The 21,409-nt window shown below is 36.7% G+C and overlaps 1 protein-coding gene across 1 annotated transcript in view; it reads left to right on the forward strand.

Moving 5' to 3' along the window:
- The window catches only part of LOC128553117 (tyrosine-protein phosphatase Lar-like), a 39,668-nt gene that overhangs the window by 16,818 nt on the left and 1,441 nt on the right, over positions 1-21,409 (forward strand). The window contains exons 4-7 of the mRNA XM_053534231.1: positions 2,858-2,989; positions 3,524-3,672; positions 6,081-6,182; positions 11,358-11,427. Coding sequence (XP_053390206.1) covers positions 2,858-2,989; positions 3,524-3,672; positions 6,081-6,182; positions 11,358-11,427 — 453 coding nt within the window. The remainder of the gene's footprint in view (positions 1-2,857; positions 2,990-3,523; positions 3,673-6,080; positions 6,183-11,357; positions 11,428-21,409) is intronic.

Consider the following 21,409-nt stretch of genomic DNA (forward strand, 5'->3'; position numbering starts at 1 on the left):
CACCCTTCGTCCGTCGTCAGTGCGTCCGTCTCGTGCGTCCGTGCGTCAACAATTTCTTGTCTGCACGATAGTGGTTTCATTTATGATTTTATTTTAACCAAACTTGCACACAACTTGTATCATAAGATCTCGGTTCCTTTCTTGAACTGGCCAGATCCCATTACAGGTTCCAGAGTTATGGCCCCTGAAAGGGCCAAAATTAGCTATTTTGACCTTGTCTGCACAATAGCAGCTTTATTTATAATTTGATTTTTACTAAACTGGCACACAACTTGTATCACCATAAGATCCCGGTTCCTTTCTTGAACTGGTCAGATTCCATTATGGGTTCTAGAGTTATGGCCCCTGAAAGGGCCAGAATTAGCTATTTTGACCTTGTCTGCACAATAGCAGCTTCATTTATGATTTTATTTTAACCAAACTTGCACACAAATTGTATCACCATATGATCTTTGTTCCTTTCTTGAACTGGCCAGATTCCATTATAAGTTCAAGAGTGATGGCCCCTGAAAGGGCCAGAATTAGCTATTTTGACCTTGTCTGCACAATAGCAGCTTCATTTATGATTCGAATTTAATCAAACTTGCACAAAACTTGTGTCACTTTAAGATCTCGGTTCCTTTCTTGAACCAGCCAGATCCCATAATAGATTCCAGAGTTATGGCCCCTGAAAGGGCCAAAATTAATTATTTTTACCTTGTCTGCACAATAGCAGCTTCATTTATGATTTGATTTTACCCAAACTTGCACAAAACTTGTATCACCACAAGATCTTGGTTCCTTTCTTGAACTGGCCAGATTCCTTCATGGGTTCCAGAGTTATGGCCCCTTAAAGGTCCAAGATTGGCTATTTTGGCTTTTGCAGCCATATAGAGACTTCATTTATGGTTTTATTTGATACAAACTTCCAAAATACCTTCAACAACAATAAATCTTGGATTCCATGACAAATCAGATCCATTCGTAGGTTCCAGAGTTATTTTATATCTGATTACCTCCCCTGATTGTAATCAAAATGGATTTATATCAGTAAGTACTTATAGGACTTATTTGAAATTTCATTTTTGTCATTAGTTGGACTGAGCCAATGAGGGTAGATAACTATGGACTGATTTTATGTCAAATAACCTCCCTTTATTTCAAATTAAAATGGGTATATCTCCGTAACTAATGAAGATACTGATCTGAAATTTCATTTATGTCAACAGATTTATTTGGCAGATTTTCTTTTGTTAACTTACAATCAGTTTTTTTAATTACTTCCCTTTTACGTTACTATAAATAGTTTGTTTTTAGTAACTTTTTTATTATTGGCCGTAGGGAAAAAGCGTGACCACTTTTCTGTGGTACAACATGGATGGTACCTCCAATTTTTAGGTGTATTTTGACATATCTGTACCTTGTAAGAATTTTTTTTTCTTTTTGGTTTAATTTCTTCCCTTTGTTGTTCCTGTCCTTTGGACTTAGATATTTTTTCTGAGGACCTTCTTGTCCTCAAGTGCAGTGATAACAGGTGAGCAATATAGGGCCATCATGGCCCTCTTGTTCCTTTCTGCTAAGTTACATACTCCATTGCAAGATCAGAAATGATTAAGAAACATAACCAGATATATATTTGAATGGGGTGAGTGGTTTGCTATATTCATGGGTTTATGCTTTTTAGCCCATGAGAAGAAATCATTGCACTTTTATTTTACCATTAATCATAAGGGAGTCGACAACAATAAATAAGAAAGACAGATAATCATTATATAGCCGTTTATTACATTGCATGTAGTCCAGTTGAACTTCAAGTTTAATGACATCTGATTATCAATCAACAGCTTCAATTAGTTCGTGATAGATGGTCGACACGACATTCTGACCAACTGTCTTTCACTATGTAGTCTGGTCAATGTTCTGTCGTGTCGATATTCAGTTATGTTGATGAGATGTTGTGTTGATGTTTTGTCTTGCTCCAATGTAAACACCAAAGGATAATGATTCAGTTAAAGAAGTTAAATTGATCATTGGATGTTTACATTTCTGCATTTTTTTCAGGGTTTTTTTCCTTCCTCCAAAACATATTCCACAAGATTTTAAGTTCAAAGTATGAGTGTCTATTATACACACGTGCACATTGTTCAAATTCAGTGTTTATTCATGCAAGAAAAGTAACACTTCTTCATTTTGAAACGAAGTTATAAATGGATTGTAAACAAATAAAAACTTGATTTCAAGATCTTTTTTTCATTCTGAATTGACTTGTTTTGGGCGACTTTGATTTATAGCATCAAATTCTACTTGCTATACTTGAGTTGAAACTTGAAATGTTGAAACTTATAGGATGATTGGACATGCAGAGCAGATGACCCCAATTGATTTTGAGGTCACTCTATTAAAGGTCAAGGTCACAGGGGCATGAACATGGAAAACCACTTCTGGTCAAGGATGTTGAAACTTTATAGGATGATTGGACATGCAGAGTAGATGACCTGTAATGATTTTGGGGTCACTCATTCAAAGGTCAAGGTCACAGGGGCTGAATATAGAAAACAGTTTCCAATTCATAACTTGAGAACCATTAGGCCCAGAATGTTGAAACTTAGTGGAATGATTGGACATGCAAAGTAGATGATCTCTATTGTATCCAACCATAAGTGTCTTTGACTTCCGCTCCTGTCCCCTGTTAACTTCTTGGTTATACGACTATGCATCGTGGGAGACTTGCATTTTTCTACAAAAGCATCTTCTAGTTATGATTCATCTGCATAGGCTGAAATGAATCTTTTACCAATTTCTTATATAGTATTTTGTTCAAGAGAAATATTGCATTTTGTTAAATGGCAAGCAACCAATCATTATGATTCATTCATAGGTTTTACTACAAGAAGTCATCGTGCAGAAGGCCTAGAGGAGTACTGGAACTACAGTGTTTCTGTGACAGCCTCTACATCAGTTGGTGCTAAAGCATCTGATCCTACACAGGAATATAGGACCCTGCCTGCAGGTACCCATTACATTTTCATGTGTCTTACATAACAGTAATTCAGAATTATAGAATTTGGTTCCAAGTTAAATGACCAGGTCACAAGAGTTTGTAGAAAAATTGACCATATTTTTAATGCTGTTATTTCCTGAAAATCTCTGAAGATAGAAGATATTTCATTTGTTAACCTTTCATAAATTATTCAGAAATGGGGTCAAATTAAAAACCACTGTCTGTTTTTACATCTTGAACTTTTCATTCAATATTTGACAAGATTAAAATAATGTTTCATAGATTTATCAAAGGCGTAGCCGCTTATTAGCTAAAGTTTAGATAAAGTATCTTCATGAATAAAAGGGTTTTCAGTAAGTACACACAAGACTTTAAGAGACAGTGTTTGCACATTCTCATGAGAGTTTCAGATCAATCTTTGACATAGATAAGTCTTTTTAGAGTTCCATAATTTTTTTAATTATGGGTCTTTGTCATTTTAGTATGTATCATAAAGTGTAAGCACCTGTGTCCAGTGAACCCATTTCTTGTATTTCCCTTCAGCACCAGGAAAAGTTTCAAATTTTGATATAACAACAGCTCCAGGTGGAAATTATACAAGAATGCAGATAACTTGGAATGCACCAACAATTTTGCTTCAAAATGGTGTTATTGAAACATACAGTTTCTTTTATTACATCTCTCCAGAACAGGTAGTTATAGTTCAGTTTGGTTTGTACATCTTGTGCTATGAAAAAGGAATAGGTCAAGTGAAGTATTTTGTAAAAAAATATTTGCAGTGATATATTATGTTTCCTTCACTGAACATTCATTTCAGTTGAATAAAGATTCTAATGTACTCATAGAATATGGCAGTGAGAGAGAAAGCAGAATGCATGAACCATAATTTTACCTTGAATAAATTTTGAATTATCTCCCTTTATGTATCATTTAAGACAGTCATTTTAAATACTTTAGAAAGAACCATAACTCTTACCTTAAATAATTTTCAAGTGATCTCCCATTTATTTTTCTTTAATTCTCTACTTTTGTGTCTTTACCATGACTTTGCAAAAGATGAAAGGAACTAATTGGTTAATTCATTTATGACAGAATGTGCAAATCATGAACCTTAACTTCAGATTTAATAACTACTGATAATCATTCCTGGATATGGCTGCAGTCTCGCAGACAGCACTTTAGTTAAATAATGTCTTTTTTGCTGTAGATTGAAATTATAATGCCTTCTGGAAAGGATCATAGTTAAATTGCTTTGCACATTTTGGTCAGTTTGTTTGGTCAGACCTAAGAATTTTTAGCTCACCAGTCACAAAGTGACAAGGTGAGCTTTTGTGATCGTGCGGTGTCCGTCGTCCGTCCGTCCGTGCGTAAACTTTTCCTTGTGACATCTCTAGAGGTCACATTTTTTGCGGGATCTTTATGAAAGTTGGTCAGAATGTTCATCTTGATGATATCTAGGTCAAGTTCGAAACTGGGTCACGTGCCATCAAAAACTAGGTCAGTAGGTCTAAAAATAGAAAAACATTGTGACCTCTCTAGAGGCCATATATTTCACAAGATCTTCATGAAAATTGGTCAGAATGTTCACCTTGATGATATCTAGGTCAAGTTCGAAACTGGGTCACGTGGGGTCAAAAACTAGGTCAGTAGGTCTAAAAATAGAAAAACCTTGTGACTTCTCTAGAGGCCATATTTTTCACGAGATCTTCATGAATATTGGTCAGAATGTTCACCTTGATGATATCTAGGTCAAGTTCGAAACTGGGTCACGTGGGGTCAAAAACTAGGTCATTAGGTCTAAAAATAGAAAAACCTTGTGACCTCTCTAGAGGCCATATTTCTCAATGGATCTTCATGAAAATTGGTCAGAATGTTCATCTTGATGATATCTAGGTCAAGTTCGAAACTGGGTCACGTGGGGTTAAAAACTAGGTCAGTAGGTCTAAAAATAGAAAACCTTGTGACCTCTCTAGAGGCCATATTTTTCATGAGATCTTCATGAATATTGGTCAGAATGTTCACCTTGATGATATCTAGGTCAAGTTCGAAACTGGGTCATGTGGGGTCAAAAACTAGGTCAGTAGGTCTAAAAATAGAAAAACCTTGTGACCTCTCTAGAGGCCATATTTCTCAATGGATCTTCATGAAAATTGGTCAGAATGTTCACCTTGATGATATCTAGGTAAAGTTCGAAACTGGGTCACGTGCGGTCAAAAACTAGGTCAGTAGGTCTAAAAATAGAAAAACCTTGTGACCTCTCTAGAGGCCATATTTTTCAATGGATCTTCATGAAAATTAGTCAGAATGTTTACCTTGATGATATCTAAGTCAAGTTCGAAACTGGATCACGTGGGGTTAAAAACTAGGTCAGTAGATCTAAAAATAGAAAAACCTTGTGACCTCTCTAGAGGCCATATTTTTCATGAGATCTTCATGAATATTGGTCAGAATGTTCACCTTGATGATATCTAGGTCAAATTTGAAACCGGGTCACGTGGGATCAAAAACTAGGTCAGTAGGTCTAAAAATAGAAAAACCTTGTGACCTCTCTAGAGGCCATATTTCTCAATGGATCTTCATGAAAATTGGTGAGAATGTTCAGCTTGATGATATCTAGGTCAGGTTCGTAACTGGGTCACGTGCGGTCAAAAAATAGGTCAGTAGGTCGAAAAATAGAAAACCTTGTGACCTCTCTAGAGGCCATATTTTTCACGAGATCTTCATGAAAATTGGTGAGAATGTTGACCTTGATGATATCTAGGTCAAGTTTAAAAGTGGGTCACGTGCCTTCAAAAACTAGGTCATTAGGTCAAATAATAGAAAAACCTTGTGACCTCTCTAGAGGCCATATTTTTCAATGGATCTTCATGAAAATTGGTCAGAATTTTTTATCTTGATGATATCTAGGTCACATGTGCTCAAAAACTAGGTCACTGTCAAATAATAGAAATAACGACGTCATACTCAGTTCAACACTGGGTCATGTGGGGATAGGTGAGCGATTCAGGACCATCATGGTCCTCTTGTTTACTGATAACTATCACACACTGTAGGGCGATTTGCTGTGGTGGTTGTAATTCTATTTTGTTTCAATTTTCAGAAGAGTGGAAGTCCAACGAAAACGTTTCAACATCAGTCTTTAGAAAACCGTAAATATGAGGTTTATGTGGATGTGGTGCCAGAAGTTTCGTACTCTTTTGAGGTACGTTTTCTGAATATCTTGCCTTGAAAAGTCAATAATAATAACAGCAGCATATTAACTTGCATTTTCATGAGATATGAGACTGCAGCTCATCTGTTCAGTAAGTACAGGTAAAGCTATCCTTTTAACTGCATCGTTTTACATTCAGGATGGCAGGTGGATACTGTCATTAACAGGATTTTTAGTCCCCTACTGGTTGAAACCCAGTTTCGGGGACTATAGGAATGCGCTTTTCCGTCTGTCCATCATTTCGTCCGTCCGCAATTTCGTGTCCGGTCCATAACTCTGTCATCCATGAAGGGATTTTAAGGTAGTTCTGCACATTTGGACTGAAACTTTTTCTACAATGTAGAATTCGATTAAACTCTGGTTTTTCAAAACTTCAGAATTTACCTAGAAATTCAGCAAATAAAAAGGACGTGTACTTGATTTTTTTCTAGACTGATTTGAAAAATTTGGACCTCACGCAATTTTTCATAATGGGAGTCTACGGGAAAATAGCAACTTTCATAACATTTTCTTTTCACAAATAGAAAAATTTCCACAATGTAGATTTTAATGAAACTTCTCACAGTTGTAAATAAACATAAGGCCTATAATACAGTGAAATAAAATGTATAGGTCCATGTGCTTATTTCTGAGATATTTGGCCATGATTAAAGTGAACTGCCTATTTGAAGCTAATTTTAAGACATTATTTTGAATTATTTAACATGTCAGATGTTTTAATATCATATCATGCTTTAGAAAGTTAGAGACTGTTACAAATTGATAACTTGATTTACAGGCTGCCTTTAATTCATAAACTGATTTTCATTTCCATATGCCGAATCCAAGCTTTATTCTACGTTTTCTGGATAAATGACGTTACGTCATCACTTCCGGTTTATCAAACGTGCAGAACTACCTTAATATTACTTGGCACAAATGTTTCCCGTAATGAGACGACGTGTCATGCACAAAACCCGGACCCCTAGCTTAAAGGTCAAGGTCACAATTGGAGGTCAAAGGTCAACAGGGCTTTTTTCCTGTCCGGTCCATAACTCTGCCATCCATGAAGGGATTTTAATATTACTTGGCGCAAATTTACCTTATAGTAAGATGATGTGTCATGCACAACTTCCAGACCCCTAGCTTAAAGGTCAAGGTCACACTTGGCAGTCAAATGTTAACATTGCATGAACAGGGTCTGTTTCATGTCCAGTCCCTAACTCTGCTATCCATGGAGGTATTTTAATATTACTTGGCACAAATGTTCCCCATTATGAGATGACGTGTCATGCGTAAAATCTGGACCCCTAGCTTAAAGGTTAAGGTCACAATTTGAGGTCAAAGCTCAACAGGGCTGTTTTCCTGTCCGGTCCATAACTCTGCCATCCATGAAGGGATTTTTGCTTAACGTGCAGAACTACCTTAATATTACTTGGCACAAATGTTTCCCGTAATGAGACGACGTGTCATGCACAAAACCCGGACCCCTAGCTTAAAGGTCAAGGTCACAATTGGAGGTCAAAGGTCAACAGGGCTTTTTTCCTGTCCGGTCCATAACTCTGCCATCCATGAAGGGATTTTAATATTACTTTGCACAAATGTACCTCTTAATAAGACGATGTGTCGTGCACAACTTTCAGACCCCTAGCTGAAAGGCCAAGGTCACACTTGGCAGTCAAATTTTAACATGGCATGAACAGGGTCTGTTTCTTGTCCGGTCCATAACTCTGCCACCCAAGGAGGTATTTTAATATTACTTGGCACAAATGTTCCTTATTTTGAGTTGACTTGTCTTGTGCAAAAGCCGGACCCCTAGCTCAAAGGTCAAGGTCACAATTGGAGGTCGAAGGTCAATAGGGTTTTTTTCCTGTCTGGTACAGAACTCTGACATCCATCAAGGGATTAAATATTACTTGGCATGAATGTTCCCCATGATGAAACGCTGTGTCATGCACAACACCCAGAACCGTAGCTTTAAGGTCAAGATCACACATGGAGATCAAAGGTTAATAGGGCATTTTTCCTGTCCTGTGTATAACTTTGTCATGCAAAACAGGATTTGAATATTACTTTGCACAAATGTTCACCACTATGAGAGGGAGTGTCATGCACAAGAACCTGGTCCCTAGGTCCAAGGTCAAGGTCACACATAGATGCCAAAGGTCAGATACAAGAATGACTTTGTCTGGAACACTTCTTCATGCATGGAGGGATTTTGATGTAACTTAACATAAATGTTCACCTATCATAATACGAATTGTTGTGCACAAGCACCAGGTCCCTAGGTCTAAGGTCAAGGTCACGCTTAGAAGTCAAATGCCAAATTCAATAATGACTTTGTCCGAAGCATTTCTTCTTTATGCATGGAGGGATTTCGATGTAACTTGGCACAAATGTTCACCACCATGAGGCACTCTTGTTTTTAGCTCACCTGAGCCAAAGGCTCATGGTGAGCTTTTGTGACCGCTCGTGCGTCCGTCAACAACTTGTAAAAAAGTCTTCTTCTTGAAAACCACTGAGCAGAGTTACACCAAACTTCACAATGGAATGGTCCTTGGATGGCCCCCTTTCAAAATTGTTCAAAGAATTGAATTCCATGCAGAACTCTGGTTGCCATGGCAACCGAAAGCAAAAACTTTAAAAATCCTCTTGTCCAAAACCGCAAGGCGTAGAGCCTTGATATTTGGCAGGTGACATCATCTTATGGTCCTCTATATCGATTATTAAAATTATGCCCCTGGGTTGAAAAGAGGCCCCTCCCCGGGGGTCACAAGTTTTACAAAGACTTATATTGGAAAAAACTATAAAAATCTTCTTGTCTAAAACCAAAAGACCTAGGCCTTTGATATTTGGTATGTCGCATGACATTGTGGTCCTCTACCAAAATTGTTCAAATTGTGCCACTGGGGTGAAAAAAGGCCCAGCCCTGGGGGAGTCTCAAGTTTTGCATAGACTTATATAGGAAAAAAACTTTAAAAATCTTCTTGCCTTAAACTGCAAGGCCTAGGCTTTTGATATTTGGTATGTAGCATTACCTTGTGGTCCTCTACCAAAATTGTTCAAAGTATGTACCAACTGAAAAGAGGCCCATCCCAGGGGGGTGGGGGAGATGGGGGGGTGGTCCCAAATTTAACATAGGCTTATATAGGAAAAAACTTTAAAAGTCTCCTTGTCTACAACCACAAGAGCTAGGCCTTTGATATTTGGTATGTAGCATTACCTTGTGGTCCTCTACCAAAATTGTTCAAATTATGCCCCTGGGGTGAAAAGAGGCCCATCCCAGCGGGGTTGCAAGTTTTACATAGACTTATATAGGAAAAAACTTTAAAAATCTTCTTGTCCGAAAGTTCAATGCCTAGCCCTTTGATATTTGGTATGTAGCATTGCCTAGTAGATCTCTAACAAGGTAGTTCAAATTATGCCTCTGGGTGGAAAAGGCGGCCTGCCCGGGGGGTCACTTGTTATATGAGTTATATAGGAATAAATACTTAAAAAGTCTTCAGATCATATTTCCTAGACTGCTTAATTATAATTACCTGATGACCCCAATCGATTAGGGGTCACTTGACTGTGACCTTGACCTACTGACCTACTTTCTTGTCTTTTAAGATACAGCCTTGAAATTTGGATGACATGTACACTTTTGCACACCAATCTTAAAACTGACTTTCTGTGACCATGAATGTGACCTACTGACCTATTTTCTAATATTTTAGTATCAGTTTGGCATTTTAAACATGTGACTCGTTTTACTCAGGTGAGCGATTCAGGGTCAGCATGACCCTCTTGTTACAAAATTATGCCCCTTTTACGACTTAGCAGCTTTTTGTTAAGTTTTTGTATGTAAGCTGGTATCTCAGTACCCACTGATGGGAATGGATTGGAACTTCACACAATTGTCCATTTTGTTGTGAACTCATATGCATTTTACAGGTTCCATAACCTGTTTTGCAATTTTTGCAGAATTATACCCCTTTTTATGCCCCCAATTTTGTGGGGGGGGCGCATATAGATTTGCCCTTGTCCGTCCGTACGTCCGTCCTTCCTTCCGAGAATGTTGTGTCGCGCGTAGCTCCAAAAGTATTTGACGTAGAGTCACAAAACTTTAAAGGAATGTTGGTCAGCATGTGTAGTTGTGCACAGGGGTTTCGCGTCCGGATTCATTCAGTTGTGTAGGAGTTAAGGCCCCTGACTTTGTAAAAATTGGTCATTTTAATGTTGTGTCGCACCTAGCTCCAAAAGTATTTGACCTAGAGTCATAAAACTTTACAGGAATGTTGGTCAGCATGTGTAGTTGTGCACCTGGGGTTTTGCGTCCGGATTCATTCAGTCATGTCCCCTGACATAGTTAAAAATTGGTCATTTTAATGTTGTGTCGCGCTTAGCTCCTAAAGTATCTGACCTAGAGTCACCAAAGTTTAAAGGAATGTTGGTCAGCATTTGCGGTTGTGCACCTGGGGTTTCGCGTCCGGATTCATTCAGTATTGTAGGAGTTATGGCCCCTGACCTAGGAAAAAATTTATGTCCTCTGTCATGTAGTGGGGGCATCTGTGTCCCATGGACACATTTCTAGTTCAACTTTTATTTTCATTCAGCTGACAAGGCTGTTGAATAGTTGAGCATTGCTGTCCTCCAACAGCTCTTATATATCTTATCTGCCACTGATTTTATCTGTTTGAGAAATATTTACTGATATAATATGTCCTGTCAGCTACTTTTAAACTTGTAAGGTTGAATATAATTTACTTCTGGATGCAAAAATTATTTAGTAGAAATGGTCATACATGGTAGATATGACCTTGCATTGAAACTGAATGTAAAAAAGGCATACCTTAAAATCATTTTATTTTGTGGGCATGAAATTTCATGGTTTTGGTAAAAACTGCAATTTCGTGGGGATATGAATTTGTGGATTTCAACTTTTGAACATAAAATGAATGGGAATTTTACTTGTTCATTGAGATTAAATTTTGTGGATTGACTCAACAACGAAATCCACGAAAATTAATCCTCCACAAATATTAATGATTTCACAGTATGTACAATTTCTTGAATACCTTCAGCTCAATCATTTCAATAATGTTTGTTAAGCTGTGAGACAGCATTTAATTTAGCTTTCATAATAACCTTTTTTCAGGAACATTGATGCTTGATTATTACAGAATATATTTTGTACTTTGACAGGTGTATGCCACAAATGAGGACAATATGACTGGACAAACATGGATTAAGACAATTGAGGCTCCTGCTGGAGGTTTGTCATTAGACATCTACTTACTAGTTCATGATGTAGAAGTGTTATATTAGATAACAAGTAAAGTAGAATTTTCCTACATTAAGTTTTCTTGAATAACCTAAACCTTGTACTTAAAGAGCTCGATTATGCTTGAGTTGTAGAATGCGAACTGAAAAGAATACTATGATTTTATCATTGTAAGAACTGAGACCATTATCATGTTAAATTAGAGGGTTTTTTTGGAACAAAAACTTCAAATAAATCTACAGTTGAAATTCAGTATTTTGAATTTCAAGGGACAAATCTGTAAGACAGTGAAAATTCAACTTAAAAGACATCAATATTAGAGCAATAGTTCTTAAGTTTTTGGTTGCTCTGTACGAGAGGTGAACACTTCAAAATTTAATTTTTGGAGAGACTTGCTCAAGAGTATCCAGACTTTTGCATTGAACTGTTTCTAGCATTGTAATATCTTACAGATACTTGTTCCTTAATTGGATTTTTGTTTAGTTCTGCCCAAGAAAAACTACAAAAATCAGTTTCATAACCCCTGAGGAATGGACTTCAGAGTTCCTGTACAGATCCTAGTTGACATATGGGAAATAATAGAAACACACTTTCAACATACTCGATGATTTAATATTAATCTTGGACACATGGAAAAAACTGGACCAAAAATCTATTTGTACAGTTTTAATTTCTTAGTTTAAGCATTGCAGAATTACTTTTTATAAAGGATCTCAAATTGAACACTAATTTTGTTCCCAATACATACAGATCATTGAACATACATCTAAGTGTATGTTTGTAAAGTGTTCAAATATAAGTTGAACTCCTCTTGTATAAACATCACTTCATCTGTATCTTAATAATTTCAATCAAGGTAGCTGTTTTTGCTAAGAAATTAAGATTGCTTTCTTGTTGGAATGATTTAATATTAAGATAATAAATGTAATCAAGACTGCATTAAAGCAACAGTTTCAGAGTGTTTCAGATATTATAAGAAAAAGAGGCAATTTCAATAATTAAACTAATATGAAATTCAGTTCAGAGTGTCTCAGACTGAGTTAAACTTACTGCCTGAATATTTGAGGGAAATTATTACAAGTGTAAGAAAGACACATTCTACAACATTTTTAGTTCCACTATTCCACTATCAGCATCAGTGTGAGCTTTCTTGGTTAAAGTTTTTTGGCAACCTTTGTTTTTCTGTCATATCTTTGTTACTAATGCTTAGATCTATATCTTACTGTAACTTCACATAAACATTGTCCAGTATACAAACAAAGTATGTGCATGCGCTGGGCCCATTTTATCAAAGGTCAAGGTTGCGAAGGTATTATACTTAGGTTATTTTTAAGGTTAAAGTTTTTCGGCAGCCTTTGTTTTTCTGTAATATCATTGTTACTATTGCTTATATCTTACTGTAACTTCCCATAAACATTGTCCAACATACAAACAAAGTAAGTGCAGGAGATGGGCCCATTATACCCAAAGTCAACGTCATCAAGGTGTTATTATTATGCCCCAGAAGAGAGGCATATTAGTTTTCAACTGTCCATCCGTTCATTCGTCACAACGTTAACTTTTTGCATGAAGGCCAACGTTAACTTTTGCATGAAGGCACTTTACTTGCGAACTACTTCACCTAGGACCTTCAAACTTCACATGCTGATAGTACTTATTGAGTTCACGACCCTACAGAAATTGGGGTCACCAGGTCAAAGGTCAAAGGTCAAAGTCATAGTGGTCAATGTTAACGTTTTGCATGAAGGCACTTTACTCGCGAACCACTGCACCCAACCCTTCAAATTTCACATGCTGATAGTACTTATTGAGTACACGCACCCTACTGACTTTGGGGTCACCAGGTCAAAGGTCAAGGTCACAGGGGTCAATGTTAACTTTTTGCATGAAGGCACTTTACCTGCAAACCACTGCACGCAGGACCTTCAAACTTCACCTACTGATAGTACTTATTGAGTACACGACCCCTATTGACTTCGGGGGTCACTAGGTCAAAGGTCAAGGTCACAGGGGCCAATGTTAACTTTTTTCATGAATGCACATTGCCTGCAAACCACTGCACCCAGGACCTTTAAACTTCACATGCTGAGAGTAATTATTGAGTACACAATCCCTACTGACTGGGGTCACCGGGTCAAAGGTAAAGGTCACAGGGGCCAGTGTTAACTTTTTGCATGAAGGCACTTTACTCGCAGACCACTGCACCCAGGACCTTCAAACTTCACATGCTGATAGTACTTATTGAGTACATGTCCCTGCTGACTTAGGGGTCACCAGGTCAAAAGTCAAGGTCACAGGGGGCAATGTTAACATTTGCATGAAGGCACTTAATTCGCGAACCACTGCACACAGGACCTTCAAACTTCACATGCTGATAGTACTTATTAAGTACATGACCCCTATTGACTTTGGGGGTCACCAGGTCAAAGGTCAAGTCGCTAGGGGCGGGGGGAGGCATTTGTCACCATTAGTGGTAGCTCTTGTTTTTGAAGTTAAAGTTTTTTGGCAACCTTTGTTTTTGTGTCATATCTTTGTTGCTATTGCTTATATCTTACTGTAAGTTCACATAAACATTGTCCAGCATACAAACAAAGTATGTGGATGGACTGGGCTCATTATATCAAAGGTCAAGGTTGCCAAGGTGTTATACTTAGGTTATTTTGTAAGGTTAAAGTTTTTCTGCAGCCTTTGTTTTTCTGTCATATCTTTAAAAGATAATGACTTGAAATCAAAAATATTTCTTTATCATGTGTATTAAAATCCCCATAACTCTAATTGTATTTTTGACAGAATTATGCCCCTTTCAGACTTAAACTACTCTGTTGGTGCGTCGTAAAACCCAAATAAACAAATAAATAAATTTTGGCAATCTTCACTTTCTTGATGTTATTTTAGTACAATATAAGATAAAGACTTGAAACTTGAAATGTATCTTTATCATTATCGTCTGCATGAGTGGTAACAATCCCCATAACTCTAATTTGTATATTTGACCAAATTATGCCCCTTTCATACTTAAATTTTTTGAAAATCTTCATTTTCTGGACATAACATTGATACTATATAAGGTTATGACTTGAAACTCAAAATATACTTTAACAATCATCATCTGCATGTAACAATCCCAATAACTCTAGTTTGCGTTCTTGACAGAATTATGCCCCTTGGTGTTTCTTCCTTTTAAGGTGGAATGCACTATTTTGAAGTTATTGGGTTTTGTTTTGACATTTTGTTCATATGAAATTCAGCATATTTCCCTTATGATGCATATTTTACATTTTTGATGTTTCTATAAATCTTTTCTCCACAAACCTTCAAACACTACCATTGACATCCATTTTTGATGATCCATGTTTCATGTCTGTCAGACTGTTTTCGTAAATCATTCTATTCAGTCAACAAGTGTTGCTTTGCTTGTTTCTCATCATATTTTCATTTAAAAATGTCTTTGAAATAGTGTATGGACGTCAGTGGTTGTGTTTGAAGGTTTGCAGAGAACAAAGTTACAGAAATATCAAAATTGTAAAATATGCATTATATGAGGAATATGCTGAATTTGATATTAAACAAAATTTCGAAACGGAACCCAAGAACTTTAAATTAGGCACATTCCACCTTAAAATAGAGGTCTCTTATTGAGACATGTATTCATTTAACTGTCAGAACGCCGAATAGTGGAGCGCACTGTCTTAGGGACAGCAGCTCTTGTTAGAAAACATATAATATGAATTTTTGTGCCCCCCATGAGTGGTGGTGGCATATAGATTTGGTCTTGTCCGTCCGCCGTGCGTCTGTCCGTCCATCCGAAGTTCGTGACACGCCTAGCTTGAAAAGTATTTTATATAAATTGATGAAACATTGCATATGAACTTGCGCACCTCCTATTTTTCGTCTGGCTCCTCCCCCTATTTTCAGAGTTATGGCCCCTGAAATAGTCAAAAATGCACATTTTCACCTTGTGACGCACCCGACTCAAAAAGTGTTCGATATAGATTCATGAAACCTTGCATGAGTCTTAATCATGATATGAACTTGCGCACATCCTATTTTTTGTCTGGCTCCGCCCCCTATTTTCAGAGTTATGGCCCCTGAAATAGTCAAAAATGCACATTTTCACCTTGTGACGTGCCTAGCTCAAAAAGTAATTGATATTAATTGATGAAACCTTGCATGAGTCTTTATCATGATATGAACTTGCGCACCTCCTATTTTTCATCTGGCTCCGCCCCCTATTTTCTGAGTTATGGCCCCTGAAAGTCAAAAATGCACATTTTCACTTTGTGACGCACCTAGCTGAAAAAGTATTTGATATAAATTAATGAAACCTTGCATGAGTCTTTATCATGATATGAACTTGCGCACCTCCTATTTTTTGTCTGGCTCCGCCCCTATTTTCAGAGTTATGACCCCGGAAATAGTCAAAAATGCACATTTTCACCTTGTGATGCACCTAGTTCAAAAAGTATTTAATATAAATGATTGAAAACTTGCGTAAGTCTTTATCATGATATAAACTTGCACACCTCTTTATTTTTTGGCTGGCTCCACCCCCTATTTTTAAAGTTATGGCCCCTGAAATAGTAAAAAAAAATGCACATTTTCACCAAATTATGTGTCTAGCTCAAATAGTATTTGATGTAAATTTATGACACCTTGCACACTTGGCATTCTTCCTGAGAATCTTAGCATTTATTACAAAGTTATGGCTCTTGAAATAGCCAAAATAGTGGATTTTTTATTTGTGATGCTCATAGTTCAAAAAGTATATGGCCTAGAATAATGAATCCTTTTCATAAAATGTTTGTTGAGGCTATACCCCATTAAGACTGCAAGCATTTGAATTATTTCTCCTTATTTGTGACAAATGTACCAGTGGTGGGTACACCCTGTGTCGTACAGACACATTCTAGTTTAAAACTATGACTCAGTTTAATATTTGAGAGCATAGACTCCTTTTTGGCATGGCTTTGATCACATGCCGAACTTCCACATCAACTAACCCTCCATCATACATGCTATAATTGTCTCAGCAGGGCTTTTTAAGGGAGATTTGCGTGAAAATAAGGAAGACTTCAGTTGGCTCATTTTTTAATGTGCTTAGAATAGTATCTTTTACCAAAATCATTAAGTTACAACTAATTCATCATGAAAATAAAGACACCATAAGATATATATAACAGAATTTATTTAGCAATGCACATTTTGCTGACAAAATTTATGTCAATAAATATACTCTCAGTTCAAATTTATGTCAATAAATATACTTTAGTACACCTTCAGTTCTAATCTTAATAATATAATAATGTCAGTAAATATACTTTTAGTAGATGTTCACACTTCAGATTACATTGTTCTCAGAACATTTCTCTCCTTCAGTCTTTAACATGGTGTGTTATATGCGTACACTTTTCACACTCTTAATTAATTCTTTTGTTAGCTTAAAAGTGTGGCAGTCATTTATATTGTTTTATTATCACTGATATGAAGACCGTTTTACAGAATATGAGCCTAGGTTCCCTCTCTGATATGTCTGTATTTTTCCTAACATGCTGAAAAGTCTTTAAGTAACTGTTGATGAATTTGAATTTGATAATTTAAAAGTCAGTGTAACAAGGGCCTAATTACTCAACTTGTGGGTTGACATTGGAAGTTACGATTCTCCCATTTCAACCGAGCTTCATCTAATGGTGTTTCATCTCTGCTGAATATTGGAAGGTCTCTGGTAGACATACGCATGTACCCTTCAGATTCTTCCATGACTTTCTCTGTGTCAATCTCTGGCTGTGCTCTCTCTGATAGACATGAAACTGAAAAAAAGACAAAAAACAAAGAAATATTAGAAAGGTTAGTCATTTAGGAGTGTTAAAGACAAAAACATAATAATCATAGTTATGTAAAATCTGCAGCTATAAAAATATCCTGTTGTTTAAAATTGTCTAGTACATAATTTCAGTACACATGATTGTACAGTACTGATTGAAGGTGATTTATGTTAGAATGTGTATGAAAAGAATCCATTCAAAATTTGCTGCAAGTGCTAACGGTGCTTTGATACTTTGATACTTAAAAACTGAATACATTAAGGTTTCGATGGAGGCCTTGAGAAACAAAAATCAAACAACACCAAATCATAGAAAGAAAGAGTTGTTTGACATGAAAATTGAACAGCATGTAAAACATGTATATTACTTTACGAAACAAGTGTCAGTTTACTGATATAAACATTGAATTCCGGAAAAGGGCTGCCTAAAGGGGCTCCACTTCCGGACAGTTAAACGCCTTTAAAAACTCACCATTTTCAAAGAACAGTTACACATGTTCGTTTTGATGCATTTGCAATAGCGTGCGAGTGGTGAAATTTCGCATAACAAGGTGGAACACAGTTTTCAGCAATTGTTTATCTTTATTTCTTTACAAATGGCATTCATTTTCAAAGGGAAACAACTGTTCCCGATTATTTTAAGTACAAATGGCATTCATTTTCAAAGGGAAACAACTTTTTCCGATAATTTTAAGTAATCTTTGAGAAAAAGTTGTCTCCCTTTGAAAATGAATGCCATTTGTAAAGAAAAAAAGATAAACAATTGCTGAAAACTATGTTCCACCTTGTTACGTGAAATTTCACCACTCGCACGCTATTGCAAATGCATCAAAACAAACATGTGTAACTGTTCTTTGAAAATGGTGAGTTTTTAAAGGCGTTTAACTGTCCGGAAGTGGAGCCCCTTTAGGCAGCCCTTTTCCGGAATTCAATGTTTATATCAGTATACTGACACTTGTTTCGTAAAGTAATATACATGTTTTACATGCTGTTCAATTTTCATGTCAAACAACTCTTTCTTTCTATGATTTGGTGTTGTTTGATTTTTGTTTCTCAAGGCCTCCATCGAAACCTTAAGGATTTGATTCGGCTAACCATATCATCAATATGATACTGCTCTTTTGTGATATAAAATTATTCAGTTATGTATTGAAACCCCCTGTAAGGTAAAAAGATGTGACGCCAATATTTATTCATATTAAATTACTGGGCCATTCGTATTTATTCAAAGTATGTTGAATAGTATTTTACTGGGCATGTGTACTTTAAGTTTGTGATCAAGTACACAGTTGCCTCAAATATGGTGATAGAGTAGGCCAGATGTCATAACACATTTAATCAGCAATTAATCAAACACATAGATTATTACCTTAAATCAATACTACCTACCACTTGATTGACTTCATTAATCTTCTGACTGCCAGGGGCAAGTAAAAAACATATTACAATCAATAAAAGGGTCAACAACGTCATGTTAGATAAACAGTCAGTATACTACGGTTTTTATCTTTGTCTTTATTGGATCTGCAATAAAAAAAAATTGCCAGATGTCTTTTTAGCTCACCAGAGCACAAAGTGCTCAAGGTGAGCTATTGTCACCAGTCATTGTTCGGCGTCTGTCAGCATGCGTAGTTCGTCGTGCGTCAACATTTGCCTTGTGAACACTCTAGAGACCATATTTTGTGACCCAATCTTTATGAAACTTAGTCAGAATGTTAGTCTTGATGATCTCTAGGTCAAGTTTGAAACAGCGTCATGTGGGGTAAAAAAACTAGGTCAGTAGGTCAGATCAAAGGAAAAGTTTGTGAACACTCTAAATACCACATTTTTGACTCTATCTTTATGAAACTTTGTCAGAATGTTTGTCTTGATGATCTCTAGGACAAGTTTGAAACGGGACATGTTGGGTCAAAAACTAGGTCAATAGGTCAGATCAAAGGAAAAGCTTGTGAACACTCTAGGGACCATATTTGTGACCCAATCTTTATGAAACTTGGTCAGAATGTTAGTCTTGATGATCCCTAGGTCAAGTTTGAAACAAGGTCATGTGGGATCAAAAACTAGGTCAGTAGGTCAGATCAAAGGAAAAGCTTGTGAACACTCTAAAGACCACATTTGGACCCAATCTTTATGAAACTTGGTCAGAATGTTAGTCTTGATGATTTCTGGTTCAGGTTCGAAACTGGGTCATGAGGGATCAAAAACTAGATCAGTAAGTCAGATCAAATGGAAAGCTTGTGAACACTCTAGAGACCACATTTGTGACCCAAACTTAATGAAACTTGGTCAGCATGTTATTCTTAATGGTCACTAGGCCAAGATCCAAACTGGGTCATGTGGGGTCAAAAACTAGCTCAGTAGGTCAGATCAAAGAAATAGCTTGTGAACACTCTAGAGACCACATTTGTGACCCAATCTTTATGAAACTTAGAAAGTTATTCATGATGATCTCTAGGTCAAGTTTGAAACTGGGTCATGTTGGGTCAAAAACTAGGTCACCTGGTTAAATCAAAGGAAAAGATTGTGAACACTAGAGGCCACAGTTGTGACCCAATATTTATGAAACTCAGAAAGTTTGTCTTGATGATTTCCAGATCAAGTTTGAATCTGGGTCATGTGGGGTCAAAAACTAGGTCACCTAGTCAGATTAAAGGAAAAGCTTGTGAACACTTTAGCAGCCACAGGTTTAGCTCAATCTTTATAAAACTAAGTCAGAATGTTTGACTTAATCATTTCTAGGTCAAGTTTGAATCTGGGTCATGTGGGATCAAAAACTAGGTCACTAGGCCAGGTCAAAGGAAAATCTTTTCAACACTCTAGAGACCACAATTTAAGTTTGAAACTCATGAGAATTAGGCAGAATGTTTGTTTTGATAATCTATAGGTCAAGTTCGTATCTGGGTCATGTAGGGTCAAAAACAAGGTCACCCGGTCAAATCAAAGGAAAAGCTTGTGATCACTCTAGAAGCCACAGATATAAACAAATCTTTATGAAATTTAGTCAGAATGTTTGTCTTGATGATCTTTAGAACAAGTTTGACTCTTGGTCCTGTGGGGTCAAAAACTAGGTCAGTAGGCCAGATTAACTCTGGTGAGCAATATATAGGGCCATTATGGCCCTCTTGTTTTCTAATTTTTTTTTTTTCACAGGAGATTTTCATGTCCCGGCAATAGACCAGGAGATATACTGAAAATATGGGAGAAAAGTCTCCCAGTGGGAGATATGGCATGTATGGTCCTTCTTGGTTACACATAGATGGCACCAGAGCTAAAAATTGAAAAATCTTCCAAGGACATCTTAACTGCTTGCCTTGTTTTAGACACATTTTTAACTAATGGTTCTTGCATGACTCTCTAACAAAAATGTGCAAATTATTCAGATTTGTCAAAAAAAAAAACATGGGCACCAGAGGGATTGGTCATTTATCCCTATATGTGTATCAGATGAGCAATCTAGGACCATCATGGCCTTTTTGTTTGAATGCAGTTTCAAATGCTACTGTTCTATTTTTAGCTCACCTGTCACGTAGTGACAAGTTGAGCTTTTGTGATCACCCGTCGTCTGTCTGTCCGTCCACAATTCCCTTGTGAACATGATAGAGACCACATTTTGTATTTGATTTTAATCAAACTAGCACTCAACTTGTATGGGCATATTATCTTGGTTCCTTTTGAAAACTGGCCAGATCCCATCATTGGTTCCAGAGTTATGGCCCCTTAAAGGGAGACAACATTTTGCAATCAACTTTGATCAAATTTGCACACAACTTGTATTGGCATAATATCTTGGTTCCTTTCAAAATCTGGCCAGATCCCATCATGGGATCAAGAGTTATGGCCTCCCCTGATTTTAATCAAAATGGATTTATCTCAATAAGTATTTATAGGACTCATTTGAAATTGCATTATTGTCATTAGTTGGACTGAGACATTCAGGATAGATAACTATGGACTGATTTTATTTCAAATTACCTCCCTTTGTTTCAAATTAAAATTGGTGTTTCTCAGCAACCAATGAAGATACTGATATGAAATGTCATTTATGCCATCAGATGGACTCGGACAATCAGGGTAGATAACTTTTGACTGAATTTATGACAAACTACCTCCCTTTATTTTATGTAAATGAATATACCTCAGCAGCAAGATTGG

Source organism: Mercenaria mercenaria, unplaced genomic scaffold (genome assembly GCF_021730395.1).
Source record: "Mercenaria mercenaria strain notata unplaced genomic scaffold, MADL_Memer_1 contig_3501, whole genome shotgun sequence".
Lineage (NCBI taxonomy): Eukaryota > Metazoa > Mollusca > Bivalvia > Venerida > Veneridae > Mercenaria > Mercenaria mercenaria.